The following is a 17,907-nucleotide window of genomic DNA, read 5'->3' on the forward strand; positions in this document are numbered from 1 at the left end:
TATTTTATTAAATATGTTGCTCTGATTTTGTATCCATATGCTTGTGGAGCGATGGCGTCACAATGAAATGAAGCTACAATCGTTTTCTTAATTTTTTCAATTATTCTAACAAATAGTAATTATTCTAATAAATAGTTGGGAGAGTCAGTAACTCCGAACGGTCAGGACACATTGTGACAAGGAACCTGAGTAAGCACCATTTAAATTCCTCGTGTACAGTCATTTGTAAAAAAAAGGGAAAAAAAACAGATAAATGAAACAGTGCTAATCTGGAAAGATAAGAAAATATTTTTTTTTAAATTTAAAAAATTTAATTTCTAAGTTCACCTTACACATTCGCATAAACGTCCTTATAAAACTATTAAATAGCAACCTGAAACAATATGAATTTAATCAATATCAAGATCCAATTCTATTTGAATCACTCGTGTCATATTAATTTAACTGCTGAAGACATTTTCTTATATTGTTATTATTATAAAATTTAATATAAACAAATATTTTGAATTTTTAGCCAGAATAGTTATGTACATAAAACATTACATGATATTTAAAATCACAAGAGATCTCTCATTAATACTGTACGACGCACTGCGTTACTGAATCCTTCCTTATATTTGTACCATACACGATTTCTATTAACCATGTCTTGTAATCGAGCCGCCCTCGGTGAAATTTTGTTAGCAGATTGTTGTTGGCGATCATTGCTGATGATTCTTCCGAAGAAATCCCGACATTGCTATAAAGAAAACAAAATAAAATTGACTATAATCCTGCAAATCGAGTTATTAACGATATATATAAATAATAAAAATAACTTTTAAATTAAAAAAATCAATCGACATAAATATATTACGTCATCGTACCATCGTATAAATTGATCGACCTATATATTATGTGGTATTAAGGTACAATAAGATTATTGAGTATTAAGATTATTCTAAAGATAAGGATTATTAACTTTAACAGTTTAAAATGATGAAATTTTTTAATATTTTGATCGAGTCGTTTCAATTAAGAGCTCCTACCTTAATGGACATGAAATTGCATTAGGTCGATTTCTGAGAGCGAGCCAAGATCGAGTGGAGGGTGCACCAGGAAATTTCAGAAAAAAGAACAAGAAAGTAATGGACGCAGATCGGGCGTACGAATGATAGAATGAACGATGGGAAAAACACTATTAATCATGGGAATGCGAAGAGTTCCAGCATCGTACGACTTACTACCTAATTTTCTTATTGGCTATCATGGGACCACGCAGAGTCTGTTTTATCGGCAGGTTGGAAGAGGATGGTAACAAAGTCCAAGTAGGTGTAGGAAGGTAGATGCGTAGATATACAAGTAAAACTGAAGCTGATGAGGCAGAAGGCATCTCAAGAGCTAAAAAGGACGGGACGAGATGCAAGAGGTCCAGAGCAGTGGAACGGACGAAAGTAGAGATAAATGAAGAAAGGGCGAGGGGGGGAGGGGGAGATAAAGAGGGAAAAAATCAGCTTTTATTTGCCGGGAACGTCGTTAGGGGTAAATGGAGGACCGAAGGGTGGCTGGACGCAATGGCGCCCTCGAAGCAACCTCGGCTCAACGTCCCGTTAGTTTCTCCCTTGGGAATATTGGAAAATTCATAAGAAGAAAAAGACTCGAGACGTCTGCGAAGAAAAGTTTAATAAATTGGCTAAAAATGAAAAATTATGCCAATGTCTGACCCTTTGAAAATTGATACCACCCAGATTTGCGGAACGGAAGACTAACACTTGAAAAGTATCAAGGGTCTTATCACAATAGCGACGGCCCTGGCGAGTGGGGCCATTACCATCATAATGGTGGACCTCGAGGGCGGTGCGGCCAGATTGCGACGTCCGGCGTCCCGACGCTGCAAACGCCGTCATCCACCGCCCCTGCGATTACGTGCCTTTACAAATACATTCGCCTTAACCATCCTCACTAGCGCATGCCATCTATCCTCTCACAGTCCAGAAATTTCTAGAACCCCTAATGCAGCCGCTATTACGACGTTTTCACGAGGCAGGACCTCTCGGAAACGGAAACGGAAGCTGTGCCATCCATGAGCATTTAATGCTATTTTATGCGACTTGATGCGCTACTTCTCCCTTCCTGTGCTACATCGCCCCCTGTCGTCTTCAAGGAAATTAATTTGGATTTAAGTCAGGTCTTTGGTTTCATATAATACGAGCCATTCAAATATGGCACGTCCTCTTGACTTATCTGAAGAAATCTTGACAACAACAAAATATTATCAAACTTTTGCTTCGTGTATACAGATACTCAATGCATATGATAACAAATAATCCCAATATTTTTTATAACTAGAAATGATAATGTAGATATCATATATTTATATATTCGCCTCTGCCATAAGCAGCAATATCAAAATTCCTTGACCAAAAGTTATACCTTTGAAGACCAAGGCATGGAAAGTTTGATAATATAGAGAACTTCTAATACAAAATAGTTCAAAATACAATTCCCAAAATTGGACCGACATGATAGTTCTGTTATTGACAACTTTCTGAAAGTTTAAAATACAAAAAAAATATTTCGACACTTGATGTCTCATATAGAATAGAATTAGGTAAAATCATACCACCTATTTCTATTTTTTACAGTACATTGACTTGAATACTAAAAAACTTAAAACCAGAATGGTGAATCCATCCATTTTCTAAATAGAGCCACATGAAAAGGTACACAAGCGAGCAATAATGGCCTCCGTGTTCATAGCGTAGTAGCATTGATTTACAATAGTATTTTGAGACGACCATTTTCACTCCCCGCTCTACCAAACACCCGGAACCCCACTGTCTCAAAACTTTCAAGTGGTACGAGCTAACAGTCATTAGCATGCGTTCATGCAGGAAGGTCGATTGTTACAAAGTAAATTTGTGGCGGGTAACCTCGTGATAAAAAAACAAGTGGATGATAACAATGGTACAGGGGTGTTAGACACGCACGCGTACAAGTTACTCGCAATCAGGTGCATGAGCCGGATAGATGCTAACCGAGGGAGCAAGGGAACGAGAGAAGGTATAAGGTGGAAGGATGGCGAGAGAGAGAAGGCCGCAGATGTAAAGAGGGAGAGAGAGAGAGAGAGAGAGAGAGAGAGAGAGAGAGAGAGAAAGAGAGAGAGAAATAGGGGTAGGTATAGGGTGAGCGTCCCGGAGGTCGGGCTATCATAATATAGATTAGCTCATATGGCGCTCCCCTTGTGTTAGCTCGGATCTGGCTCATAGCCTCGAGTGCTCCGGGATTCACTATTCATACACGCGACAATTAGATAGGCATTACTCCGTATATACGGGGAGGGCGGCACGACGGAGTTGGCTCGACTGGGAACCAACGAGAGGGCTGGCTTGAGTCAACCCCTAAGCCAGTGTAAACACGCTTTAATAGAGATTCGCTCGAGCGGTTATAATAGCCTTGCGGATGTACCAGCCCGTCCCGTTTTGGTACCCCGTACTCAACGCTCCTGATCCCTGACTCTTTGCTTCTGGCTACACTGAATTCCTCCTTTTCGCAAACCTTTTTTCCCATTTTCTACCATCTTGCTGCTTCACACATCTCATTCCTTTTATAATGTTCTTCTCGATTCACTCTCGTACTTATTGTTTGGAACATTTTCTTTTCTTAACTGCATCTTAGTTTCTTTAAGGAGATTCCGGCAACTGTTACCTGTATTGCAGTTGCGAAGGCATATTCTCAGTAAAAAATGTCATCGGCGAATAAACAGTATTAATTTGTATTGTGAAATCCTTAAGCACGTTGTAATCCTGTCATTTGAACAGATGCAAATGGAATAAGAATATGTCAAGCAGTAGTACAAATTTTCTTAAGGTATTACTACGGTAAACTCAAAACCGCGTAATCGAGCTGAAATTTGTTTTACGTCTAATTTGTATAGCAGTACATCCCTCTACATATTTTTAACACGATTCACGCATCCATTTCCGAGTATTTTCGAGTTAAAGTCAGGACTCGTAACACGTATTCCCTATACCTGGCCAATAAAACGCGCATGGTTTTTTTTTTATTGCATTTGACTCGTCCGCGTAATTCCGATGAAAAACTAGTATGTGGCAAAGGAAAAAATTAGGAATTTTTTAGATTTTTAGTCAGAACTTTTTACTCGTAGGATTTATTGATAGACATGAAAGAAGTCGATATTTATTACGAAATCTCTCGTACGACGGCTGACAAGAGAGCGTCAGTGTATATACGTATACACTGCTACATCCACTGTGAGACCGTGCCCGATGCATATACCTTTTCGGTCCGTAGTAATACCTTAATGATACTATTTGATTTATATAAGTTCAATAAATTTTAAGGCATTAATAGGGTAATACATCTTTTGTATGTTCATGATCTGCCAATATATTCAAGTCGATAGATAAAATGACTGAATAGCACGTATTCCGAATAAAGCAGAATATTTAATAAATAGAAAATATACCAAAGTATTGCCTAGAAAATATTAACGTGATAATAATATAACAGTAAACCTGTGACAACTAATTTCAATAAGCGTGTACCTCGGTGAAGAGAAAATGAGGAAAAATTGGTCCAGAATTATTGTAATTAATTAAGAAAGACAGATAGACATAGACAGTAAAAAGACAGTGTGGAATATGATGAGTCTAATAACTTTGTTCGCTGTGTAATTAATTTTGATTAAATCGTTGTCACTTGATGATTTATCGTCCATATAGCTAGTAGCGTAATGGGAACAAATGGCAGTGAGTTATTGCGCTTCGGGGAGTTGGTCAGAGATTAATTTACCGAAATTCTCGATCGTAATCAAAGCTGAGAGGTGCGTATCTCTCTCGAAAACGTGTTAACAGCTTAAAATTATTCAAACAATGTAGCGAGCTCAATGATGAACCGTCTACAATTAAGGGAATTGAAATTCCAATTGGAAAGTACATTTTTGAGGACTTACCATTTTCTCTGGCTGCGGGACGACGGGTTCCAATTTCTTATGATGATTCGCTACACTTTTTACTGCGTTTGTAATTTCTGATGCTTCTTTTAATTTTTCTGTTGCCTCGATATTTCTTCTCTTTTTATCAGTAGCCGTAGGAGTTGACACCAATTTACTTGATCCGCTGGTCATCCTTTCGAGTCTTTTTAATCTTTCCATTTCATATTCCTGAACTACGATTTGCTTTACTGCATATGCCAAACTCTTACGTTTCTTACAATCAGGGAATAGTCCGATTTCCAAGAGATTTCTGGTTAATTAAACAGTTGAACATTAATGATCCACGTTGGATTATTGTAGAGCATTTTAGTTTGCTAATTCATATTTAACCTCTCGACCACAGGACGCCTTTGTATACGCGGAGAATGCATTGCTACACTTTAGGTACTTGTTCAAATTACTCATTCAAATTCACTAAATATATTGAAAATTGTTAAGCTCAAAAAAGTGCGGCGATCTAGAGGTTAATGATAGCTCAAATATGATTTTTCCACAAAAGAAACTGCATGAAAAATATTCATACTTACGGCTCAAAATTGTACTCGTAGCTGCCATCTGGATTTTTTTCTTGAACCAGTGCCAATCCAAGATCTAGCATAACGTTGACAAGACGTGTAAGTTCTGCCTTTTCATTACTAGAATATAGATGACCAGAAACAGAACGAAGCCTTGGTGTTAAAAGTTCGGATAACAGTGGACAATAATCAATAGTAAGCATTGAAGTCTCTATGCCTGAAACTCGATGCACCGTAGCTAAAATCGATTGATTTTTAGCCAATTTCTGGTTTACCTAAAATCAATTCAAAAAAAAATCTTTTTTAAATCTAGTCAAACTTCCTTACAAGATATAGGATCTAAATATATATATATATATAAATATGTCAGGCGGCAGTTTCCAGGCCATGCGGCGTTCACAACAGCAAGCTAATGTTTTTTAAAAAAAAAAAACTAGACCTTGGAACATGTAGCATTGGAATTCTAACGTAACCTAACCTAACGAACATCTTCTTAGCCCATCACAACTCGGAGTGTCCAGCATAAAAAATTTGTTGGAAAATTCGGTGTGAGTGCCGCCAAATGGCTCTGGAAGTATACGTTACATATAGGATTTTTCCAGGTCCAGCCTGGAAAATACCAAAAGTCCTCATAACTGCCAATACACAACAAAAAAGGTCTTGGAAACCACTTTGTGAAATATTTATACATATATAATTTACTTTCTGGACACATTATTATTATTATTTCTGTACTATATACCTATAGCCTCATCCATTTTTATCGTAAGAATTAAGAATGCAAAGTTGCATCTCAATGATGTGAAAAAAAGTAAAACTTAGTATGAGATTCATTCGAGTTTTATTGACGCGCGTGGTATTGGAAATAGAAAGAAAAGGAAAGAATCGACAACGCGTAAAGAGGAGTCTAAGTAAAGACAGGCAATTTTCAAAAGCTGATACTACGACGAACAAAACAGCAAGTTCCGCCGTATCACAGTGCAATTATCTTAGTGAAAATGAGCTTCACATAGAGGAAAAGAGTATGCGTGTTAATAGACGTGAAAGTGGCTGCGGTCTCGTAAAGATTCTTTGAAACTCAAGGTAGCAGAATTTTAGACAAAATAAAATGTAGCATTATAAAATAGCAAAAAGATTAATAAACAATTATACGATATTAAGAAAACTTGATTAATTTGTCGAAAGTATACATATGTTCTTGTAAAAAAAATTGAAAAAATAATTTTCGATTTACGCATCTTCAAATGAGATCCAAGTTGTCGGACTTTTGAAACAACTCGATAGTATATTATTTTACAAAATTCCGGCACGTTCCAAGAGTCCAGATAAGCGACAAGTGTATAAAGATATAAGGTCAGACGGGAAACTCTTACGTCTGCAGAGAGTGAGCGCCAAGAGGATAGAAAAAGGGGGTAGGTGGTATCACTGTGGGGGTTCTCTAAGCTGAATAATTCAGGCTCTCATTAGGGCGACAAAAGCACCCTGATGGATAGCTGCTTGGCTCCTCTTGTCGGGTACACGAGACTGTATATAGGTTGTGTATATACGTATAAACGTATATACGTATGCGAAGGTGGTATAGGTATACGCGGATGGCAAACACCAGGACTCGAACCTCGCTTTGTTTTATTTCGAATGTTCTTTCATTTCTTAAAAGGTTCTCCACTGATAATTAGCACAATGCGCGGCCGCATTAATTATTACCCGTACTAATTACCCGAGGATAAATCGCTTGGAGAAGGGTTTGAGGGCAGGGAGAGTGTCTGCGAGCCCATTACCGTTATTGCTGCAACAAACCGTCCAACAACAGCGATAAATACTGGCGACATTACAAATGTCCCTCTGAGTTATGTTTACCTGCTGGACTGTTCGTAACTTGTGACTCGCCAAGAATTACCTACACCATGAATGAGGCTTGGGTTTTAACTGTTACAGCTTCCTGCAAACTTTATGCGGACTTCTCGTCATGCCTTTTTCGCCTTCTCAATGGAATTATTTGAAATTGTATGAAAAGCAATTTCACGGATTAAGTTTCAATGTACATTTCGCGCTAGAACTAATAAACGTAATGTATCTATATTCCATTCACAATTTAGGATTTCGTTTAGCTGCTGCTATTTCTTGTTACACAGTCTCTGCTAGAACTCAAAGCATGTGAAATATTCGCAACTATTTAAATATGAAAACAATTAAATCAGAGCTCAAGTATTTTTACATATACTTTGTCGTTTTGTCAGTATATAACGTCGATACCTATACTTTTATTATTTCTGAATTAGTTAATTAGATATATAAAATAAATTAGTTATCTCTACTTGAAACTGGCACTTGCTTCTGATTTAGTTGTTGAATTTTACGTAAATAAATCACATTGATCATCGAAATCCTTTGAAAAGAAAGACCTAGCAATTTTTATATAGATTTATATCACTAAAATAATAAACGTTTTCATAAAGACAGCTAGAAAGGGATAAAAGTCAAACATACCTCATACATGACTGAGGGATATGACAATTGTATGTTGTTGTTGGCGGCAAGATTGAAATGCCACGCAACAAAAGCGTAATTAGCATAAGGCATAGCGCTCCAGATTTGAGTATTCATCACAAATGTTGTAATTCTGTCGAAAAACTGAAACCATTGAAGTGAATCGGATAGACGAACTATACTGTTATTCTGTATTTGTGGATAATTGTGAAATATTCCTAGAGCTAAACGATTCGTTTCACCTGAAAAAGAGAAGAAGAATGTAAACAAATTCATCAGAAACAATAAACATATCTCTCTTCAGTCGTGTACATTAAATTAGATAAAGTGACACAGACCTTGAAAAATTAAATACTGAAGTAATAAATAATCATAATTACATATAATTACTCCATAAAAGATAAATGAATATACCACTAATTTGATAGATTTGATTGATAGATTAAATCATGACATGCTTCTTAAGAAACTGCATATGTCGGTAAACTTACTATTGAATACAACTTTTAAAATCCTTTCCATTCTCTCTCTAGCTGGAATTACTCTATTTCTAGCCCAAGGAACTTGAAGAATTTCTTTCCAAGAATCAAATAATCCTTTCTTCGTATCCTTGAAGACTAAATTGAAAGTGTTTCCGGATTTTGCACCTCCCATATACTGCAATGCTCCAAGACAGGTACGAACGTCACATCCAGATTTTTCAGCCAATTGCAAGAGTGCATCCGCATCGGCTCGTATGCATTCTTTGCGCGCTATTTCTCCTAAACGTTCTGCTAATCTCGAGGCACTTACTTCTGGAACTTGAATAACGAGAGCTGCCATTCGTAAAGCTCTGGAACGAAACATTTACTTTTGTTCAATTATAAATTTTTCAACATTTATAGTTTCATCAAATTATATGAAATTAATGAAGATTAATTTTAATCAATGAAGGAAGAGCCTAAAAATATACAGATTCTGGTCTGTCCATGTATAGTTGTGAAATTATGCAGAATTTTAGGCCATATGATACTGACAAGGATGATACCTCAGGTGTCGTCCTTCGACTTCGTTAGCTTTTAAATATGTTATTCTTCATAAAAATTTAAGAGATACGTATTTTTTTATCGGCGGTAAAACGATTTTAGGGGGTGAAATCAACCCCCAAAATTGGGTTCCTCGAAGGTGGTTTTCGCAGTTTTGCATATTTCCAGTCGAGATATTTAAATGAGACCAATTGGAGAATAATCCTCATTATGAATAATGAAAAATGCATTTTGATCGGTTCTGGTGGGGTGAATGCATAAAAGTTTATAAAGGTTAAAGAGTGCGACATTTTTAGAATAAAAAAAATATCGATTCGATTTTTATGAAACCAATTGCATTTGAAAGTACTAAGAAAAGTAGGAGATGAATGTTTTTATTTATTCGGAAAAAACGTCATTTAAGGGGCGAACCACCCCGATGGTGGTGCAACCAATTTCTCACTAAAGCGGCACTATCTTGCTTCAATTTACTTTCACAATTATTAGAAAGTTCTTTTTATGTGTTACTTAAGAAGCTTAATCGTTTCAATAACGTTCGGTTGTACATTAACTAGAACCACACCTTCGTTTTCTGACGCCTCTTATATTCTAAGAGTTTTGGAGGTAACTGAAACGAATTTTGAACTTTAAATTTTGAAATTCACAATACCAGATACTGTCAAAATGCAATTTTTCAATTGTTATGGGAAGAGGTAACTACTCTTAAACGCATTTTATTACGATTTTATGTTAGTATGTAATTTTTGCTAATTTTAGCAAATATTTCAAACAAGTATGCAGTTTTTTCAATAAATATGTTAACCAAAAAATATTAAAATTATGAAATATATATGTATAGGGTATGACAATGGCTTGTAAAAACTGTTTTTAGAAAGCAATCAATCATGACCGATCTCATAAGTTTGCTGAATACCAGTGTAAAGAAATAGCACCACATATAGTTATTAAAATCAAAGGATTATTTTTTCACACTTTATATATTATCTTTGGCTTACACGTTACAATATATTCCAGAAGGGAAAATTCGATGAAAGTAGATTAGCCAAGTGTGATTTTGCAAAAACATTTTAAACTATTGTAACTCGAAAGTATCAACTTCAATAGGCTTAGTTAATACTATTTTTTTCATATTTAATTACTATCTTTCTATGTAATGTGTTTAAAAACTACTAATTAAAAAGAAACAATGTACAGTAGTTTTAAAAACAAAAATAGTTATCCACAATAATTGTTTACCAATATAATTCAAAAAAATAATTTAATAAATAATTCATTAGTGTAATAATCAAATTTGTGTGCTGTAGTGCAGTTGAAGGTCCTAGTTTAAAAGAGGGCTTATTACAGCAATTTTTAATAAACGCTAACTCAAACTAGATAGAATGAAAAAATAAAGTATCATAGTATTTATATTATTCTATTTTAATAGAAATACCTTAAGGATGGTGTATACAATTCGTTGCAGATGCAAATAATTGGTCGCCGACAAGGCTCCTCTCCTTTCTCCTCCTTGTTCTTGCCTTTTTTCGATTTTGAAGTCAACTTTCCGTGAATGAATTTTAAAAGAATATCAATAGATGTTGCTGGGGCACCATCAATTTCATCTAAAATTAAACAGTTTGGCCTAGGGTCTGCACCCATTACAGCTTTCATTTCCGTAGATGCTAATAAAGCTTGCCTATTAGATAATAAAAATAATTTATATTTTAGACAGTTGCAGTTGAAAACATATTACTTTTAATTAACTCTAGCTCGTCATACCTATTTTTTGCCCTTCAACCAGTCTAACGATTTACATTGTTCAATAACTTTGAAACAAATGCATAGTTTTAGGTTCAATTATAGTGAAATCGTAGTGCCAGACTTCGATTACAGTCCAATATCAAATATAATTTGATCAAAAGTAATAATATTTACAAAAAAAAAAACATGTCATGAAGAACAGAACAAAATGCAATATTTGTCCCATTACACCGAACACAGATAAGACAAGCTAGGATTAATAACAACAACAACAACAATAATAATATATAATTCAGCAGTTTATCACGCCAATGATCACTTCTCGTTACCGATATCTTACTAAAAATAATGGTACGAATTGTGTAACTGATTTTACCTGAAATTATCCGGACTCCTATCGTCACTAGCATTAACTTCAACAATATTATAACCAGCATGTCTTGCTACCAAATGGGCCAAAGTCGTCTTTCCAAGGCCGGGCGGCCCAGTAAGCAACGCTATTCTATGCTCTGGAAATCCTTTACTATCGCGTCCCTCAATGGGTTTATTTTTAATAAATTTTTTGGTACCAAACTTTGGCATTTCCGTTACTTTCTGACGTGTGATCGGTTCCCGATTAAAAACAATTTTATCCCAAAGTTTCAGCCAGTGAAGAAATTTTCGATTCACACCTTCATCGGAAAGTAATTCTATATACTTTTGTGGACGATATTTGTCAACCCATAACTTATCATCAGATGATATTTGAACGTCAGGTTCTGTCGCAAGTAAGGTTGCCTCTTCTGCATTTTTGACAATCTGAAAGATATTTCGGTGATATTACAATTTCAATTTGCACATTTAGCTGAACCTAAAATAAATTTATATAATTCACGAACATAACCAGACTTGCTATTTGATTTTTATGTATAGCATCACTATATTTTATACATTAGGATCTTTTCCTCACTAGACGAATGACTAAATATAATATTCATCATTTCGCTCCAAACTTGAAGATCGTGTTTCAAAAAATATACTCATACATATCACAACAAATATCACTCCTGGAGTATTAAGGGCCACGTCTACTGGCTAGAGTCACAAAGAGCAAAAATCTTAAATTACTTAATCTAAAATTTAAATCAGAATATTCGAGCATTGTCGCATATATAAATGTGATCAATTTTGATAATGTAGTAACACAACTGCCTTAAATACATCAGACGCATTTCCCACAAGCATAACAATTTTTGACATTATAATTTCAAAAGAAGTAATTGAAAAATCAAGAAATAATCCATTCTGTAAATTTCGTAACGAAGCATAACCACTAAAGGAACCCCTTAAAAATATAATATACTCAGCCAGCGCTTTGAATACCTTATTGTAAATCAATAATATTCATAAAGTTTTGAACATTTTGAGGTATACCTACAAATTTTATAGTGAGCAAAGTATAAAAATACGTTTTAATAAGTATATAAGGTTGCACTAGTGATGCCATAAAGAACATGTTATTACTAATTGAGGATATGTACTTACAATTTCCTCAGCTTCAGCTTTAAGTCGGCTGTATGACACGGAAAGTAAACCAGTAACCATTTTTGGACGATTTTTAGTAACTGCAAATTTATTATGTGATCGTACTCTGACATAATAACGTTCGGAATCCGATGGTCGGGTCACTGGCATGAAATTCCATGATGGTACTCTGAATGATATTGTTTCCAATTTTTCTCTAAATGCATTAAAAAGAAATTAGTTATTTCAATTGACACATATAACCAAATGTAACAGTCTGAATATTGAAGAACCTACTCTTCAAAGTCCTGCGCTGTCTGATGAATTGAAACATAATTATTTTGTGTATGTAAAATTCTTCGAGCTTCTAGGACTTGTTTAATAACTTCCTCTGGTTCGTCCCAACGAGGCCTTTTTTCTTTATGCTCATGAACATCTGCTAAAAAATAAAGGAAATTGAAGTATTTTATTACCTATCAGTATTTATTACTGATAACATTTAATTAAATGTAAATGTTAGTGATATTATACTATTCTATTGTGCTCTCATTAAAAAGATGTAAGAAAATCATAACAATATGAAAAGTTTGAATAACACAGATTCTAAATGATAATCTGCGTGTTGTATGAAATAAAAAGAATGATAAGGTTTTATTATCTTACGTAGTATATCATCACCAAGTAGATCAGTGACATCTCCAAAGAGTTCCTCAAAAGTACGTTTTTTGGTGGCTTCATTGGCAGTAATACCACTTTGACTAGGCAAAACTAAGTCAGGTGCTTCATTTGAATTCGAGCTCAGGATTTTCTGTGAACCTGGATTCTTTTGCACAGGTTGTTTAGACACTTCTTCTTTCTTTTTACTTGAGCCTAAACAAATAAACCTTTTTTAATTTGTACGACAGAATACAAGGTGAACGTTCCTTCTTAAAAGTAACAACAAAATTATACAATAAATAATGCTTTTTCAATTCAAACTTTGAAACATTAAACATAGGATTGATGAATTAGACATTGGAGTTATTAACTACATGTATTAATCGAAAACAATAAAAGAGTTACACAGGTATGTATTTAACAAGGTTTTAAAAAAAAATTTAAGGCAACTTCTTCATAATCGAATAGCATAAGCATGACCTAATAAACAAAATACAAGGTAATATTCATTATAGATAACCTTTTAAGCATTTTGTAGCAAAAAGTGCAAATAATTATGACAGCTAAACATGCAGATTTATAATAGTAGTTGATATTATCGTTTGTATACTAAATTTATAATTTTTTAATATAAAGTTTTGCAAATATAGATACGAATACACTTAACATTGTAATGACAATAACTGATTACATTTAAAAGTAGATTTACATTCAGTGGAAGTTGTGACAGCATAGGTTATCTTTACCTTCCAGTTCGTTTAAAACTTCATATTCGTCTTCATGAATTAAGTCATATAAATCTCCATCGGGATCCGGAAATCCGTCCTCCATAGTTAGATTTATGAATATTTCTGCGTTACGTTGCTTCACCTAAATAATAACAAATATTACGTTAAATCGCAGCAGTGAGATTCAGTACGTCCTTTTGACCAGTTTTAACGCTGCCGCCATTAATGGACGACAATTTTCCAAGTTTTGAAACGCATCAAAACCAAACCTGTCGGATAAACTGGTCCCGTATTCTGGAGCCTGCCCTAATGATTCTCGCATGTGAGTTTCCATTTAAAAACTATTGCCTGAATTGTGGAGATTCTTGAAAACGGTTCAAGAACATAGGTGCTGTATCATATTCTCTATAAGTTGTAATGATAATTGTCGAGGTTACATATCAATAACTAATTGTAAGTTTTACCCGACCGCAAGTTAGACATAGAAGGAAAATGTTGCTACTGGTCAAAATGCAATTATTATTATCTAATGATACCGATAACTGTCAGCAGGAGTTAGAGAATAGAATTACTGACTATTTTTCTTTTATAGCACAAATTGAAACAGATCGACACACTTTTCCTAAGTTGCGTATACGCGTACAGCAGAATCCCGTAACATAACATAACATAACTACATAATAGGTAGGTCTGTTCTCGTTACCTACATTTTTTGCACTTTCCAAAAAGTGCAGAAAGTCTAGGTAACAAAAACAGACCTAATATAACTTCACGAGTACTCCAAGAGAGTACGGTCACACAGTTACGTTACGTTATGCGGTTATGTTATAGGATTTTGTTGCAAATGTATACACAGTTTTAAATACAATAGGTTATTGGAAAATTCTATTAGAAACATCAATGAGTTCTCGGCTTTGAACAACTTGTGATGATTTCTGCCGTAAAAGAAAAACGTATTTGAAGGAATTTTTACAAAATTTACGAATGATTATCAACACATATTAAGGTTTTCTCATATATCTTCATAGATCAAATATTATAAAGGACTATACATTGTTGAGAAATGATTAAAATAGTGTATGATACGCGTGCGGGTTGATGATTCCTTCTCGTGTGACGTTTGCCGCCCAAGCAAAGCGAGGGTGGCATTCATTAGGAATCACCAACTTCCCGCACTTTTATCATTATGTGCTATTACCAGAGATACTTCACGATAATAGCTCAAAATTATTACGATATGTATTATTTTATTTTAAGGGAAAATACGAGAATTGTGGGTATAATAGGTAGAACCAATATAGTACATTATGATACAAGTGCGGAAAGCTGGTGATTCCTGACGAGTGTGACGTTTGCCGCCCGAGCGAATGAGCAATCATATCAGCAAATGATTCGAATCGATTCGAGTGAAGCGAGGGTGGCAAACGTCACAGGAGTAGGAATCACCAACCCGCACGCGTATCATATACTATTTTTTGCAACAATGAACGGAAAGTTCACAGTATATGCACCAAAAAGAAGCACGAAATGGTCGACTCTTGATGAGTTCAGAGTGTACGGGAATATTATGATTCCCGTACACTCTGAACTCATCAAAAATTGACCATTTTGTGCTTACTTTATGGTACACAAACTGCGAACTTTCCGTACAGTGTTGCAAAAATATTATTTTAAATCGATTTCTCGGAATAATTTGCTGAATATCATTTTTTAATCAGATCGCGTCAACTTATAAAAACAGTTTGTTAACCATCTGCTAAAAAAATGTTATTTTGTTCAAATAATTACTTCTGCTGGCATATTTGCAAAATACATTTTTAAAAATAACAGCGTAAAAGAATCTAATTCTCCTGATGTAATTATTTTAGTACTTTGCTGCATATTTGCTTGAGAAAACTTTTCCCAGAAAACTTTTGCTGAAAAGTATACGTCATGCAACTGTTTTGCATGGACACGTTTTATTATCTGCGCTTAATTGATAACCTTTTAACAATTTTTTGTTTAATATAGTTATCGCTCAAAAATATATTGCCAACAATAAAATTGCGAATGAAAAAAAAAGTGACCCAACCATTTGGTCTTTCTTACCCTCTCAAAAAAAGGTAGAGTTATATACGCGTACCAATGAATAAGTCGTTCTGTATTGTAACTATTAAAATGTCCAGTATCATAACGGATGTTTATAAATGAATAAGCGTTCTGCTTATCCAAGGACTTTTTCAGACTTGTGAAGCTTAAGGATTTTATATCACATTGAGCTGTATAAAATTTCTATATAAACTTTATACAATACATCTGCATCGCTGAGAAAAATTAACAGGGTCGTCACTCGTAAAAATAAAAACTATGGGCTTCAGTAATACAGGCTACGCCTCTATCTGCCACAGTGTATGCAGTTGATCGTATATCTGATATAATACTCGCTGTGCACGAAATTGCTGATCTGGCTGGAAACAGCTTTTTAATATTGTTAATACATATCGTAAAACATTACCATTACAAATACTTCATAAGAATTAATAAAAATCATAAATATTTTAGGGATATAATAGTTTTGGGTTTTGTTTTTCGTACTGTCCTGCTTGCTTCATTCCTCCTAGCAACGTCGCGCGATCAGATATTGAAGAGTTGATAGCGAAATCCAACACGTGCTTAGTATCAGTAATCCCGTAAATTGAATAAATTATAATATCAGTAGATTTCTAATTTTTTTTTCTACGATATTTAAATCATTTAAGTCAACTACTTACAAATGACGGAAAATCTGTACTCGAGCTTACTACAGTAACAGTAAGTACTTAGGGAGCAACAATAGTTGCAATAACGATAATAATTCCAGTAAGATCTCTAATGTAACTTAGTAAAATTTGCAGTGTCAATTCTACATTTTAATACAAATGTTATCATTGTTAATGGTCCATACATCTGAAATCGTTACATAACTATAACCAGTGCACAAGTTCAATGTGTTTTTTGTGACAGAATGAAGATAATGAAATCTTTATACGTGGTTCAGCATACAATTTTTGCTAAAAAATATGCATGAATATGGTTCTACACATATATATTTTAATTTTTCTATATACAGACTATACATACGATGATCGATGCACGTGGACTTCTCGCAACAAGAAGCTTGCATGGAACACTTATGGTCCATCCTTGAAGGTCGCAGCCCGCATCGTACCTTCTTTGTTAAGACTGGCCTATCTTCAGCAGTGACATGGATATCCTTCTCTAATAGTCCCGGCCTCATAAATATAGGAATGTCTATACGTGCTTACAAATATGGCGTTACTAGGTGCGTGACAATTGCCTTTAGACATTGCTATCAGCTTGATATGATCAGCATTTCTATCAGCGGAGTACCACGTATGGAATAACATGTCCTTCGCAATTAAAATTAAATGTTTGTCAAATACTACTAAAAAATGACTTCCCTATAATATAGCTATGCTACTTAAAATATCTATCTCACAAAGCTCACAAAATAAAAATCACTTTTTTTTTCATAAAAATCACGTACTTATCACACTAGTCATCAAAATGACTCGATGCTGTTTTATTTTCCTAATTGCTGCGAAATTCACGCTGAAGCATTTCTGATAGCGTGCATTTGCTGAACATTCAGAGGAAGAATGTAGAATGGTATGTTAGTGGGGATAGCTCACTTGTGAAACCGACCTTCGAGATATTTGTTTCTAAAGTCAAAGCTGACAACCGAGGGTTAATACAGCACAGGCGTACACTCAGCGCCGTTACACTCATCCATTGTCTGGACTTACCGATTGAGTTTGCCCTTTTAAATTACACGAGTGGAACAGAGACAAAAATAGATTTAAGGGCCCAGGCATTAACGACGCTGAATGTACACGAAACTTTAATATGCATGGTACAAGATAACCTCTATTTGAACACTATTTGAACACAATCTTACTATACTTCTTATCATTGCCACATGAAATTTGTAGTCCAAATACTAACCATTGATTTAATAATCGCAACTGTACACTTTTCTCCGTATATCATTTAGGACTATATAAACACATAGTGCTGAATAAATAAACCAACAAATAAAATTGTACAATTGTATTGATTTGATATCTTATTTGAAAAATACTAAATGTGAAAAGCGACTAATCAAGCGGAAAAGACGTCATCGCGGAATAGAAATGCTGAATGTCGGTAAGTAACGGGATCACGGGGTCGTTCGAGGGTCGGAGGCCACGCTGTCAAGTCTGATAAGAAGGCTTTCA

General features: G+C 34.7%; 1 protein-coding gene across 3 annotated transcripts; it reads right to left on the reverse strand.

Annotated features, from left to right (window-relative positions):
* Positions 1 to 456: 456 nt before the first annotated feature.
* Positions 457 to 17,787, reverse strand: LOC107265988 (chromosome transmission fidelity protein 18 homolog). Of its 3 annotated transcripts, none has more exons than XM_015735999.2 (12): positions 17,636 to 17,787; positions 13,670 to 13,793; positions 12,930 to 13,136; positions 12,564 to 12,702; positions 12,288 to 12,483; positions 11,140 to 11,561; positions 10,456 to 10,698; positions 8,490 to 8,830; positions 7,999 to 8,240; positions 5,524 to 5,786; positions 4,955 to 5,246; positions 457 to 739 (listed from the first exon to the last, which is right to left on the reverse strand). In XM_015735999.2, the coding sequence occupies exons 1-12, from the start codon at positions 17,678 to 17,680 to the stop codon at positions 557 to 559; spliced, it is 2,697 nt and encodes an 898-aa protein (XP_015591485.2). In that variant the 5' UTR covers positions 17,681 to 17,787; the 3' UTR covers positions 457 to 556. The 3 variants fall into 3 exon arrangements, with proteins under 3 accessions (XP_015591485.2, XP_024939021.1, XP_015591484.1); XM_025083253.1 differs by having other exon boundaries at positions 12,564 to 12,705; XM_015735998.2 differs by lacking the exon at positions 17,636 to 17,787 and adding an exon at positions 16,751 to 16,880 and having other exon boundaries at positions 12,564 to 12,705.
* Between the last annotated feature and the right edge of the window lie 120 nt (positions 17,788 to 17,907).

Source organism: Cephus cinctus, unplaced genomic scaffold (genome assembly GCF_000341935.2).
Source record: "Cephus cinctus unplaced genomic scaffold, Ccin1 Ccin1_scaffold0269, whole genome shotgun sequence".
NCBI lineage: Eukaryota > Metazoa > Arthropoda > Insecta > Hymenoptera > Cephidae > Cephus > Cephus cinctus.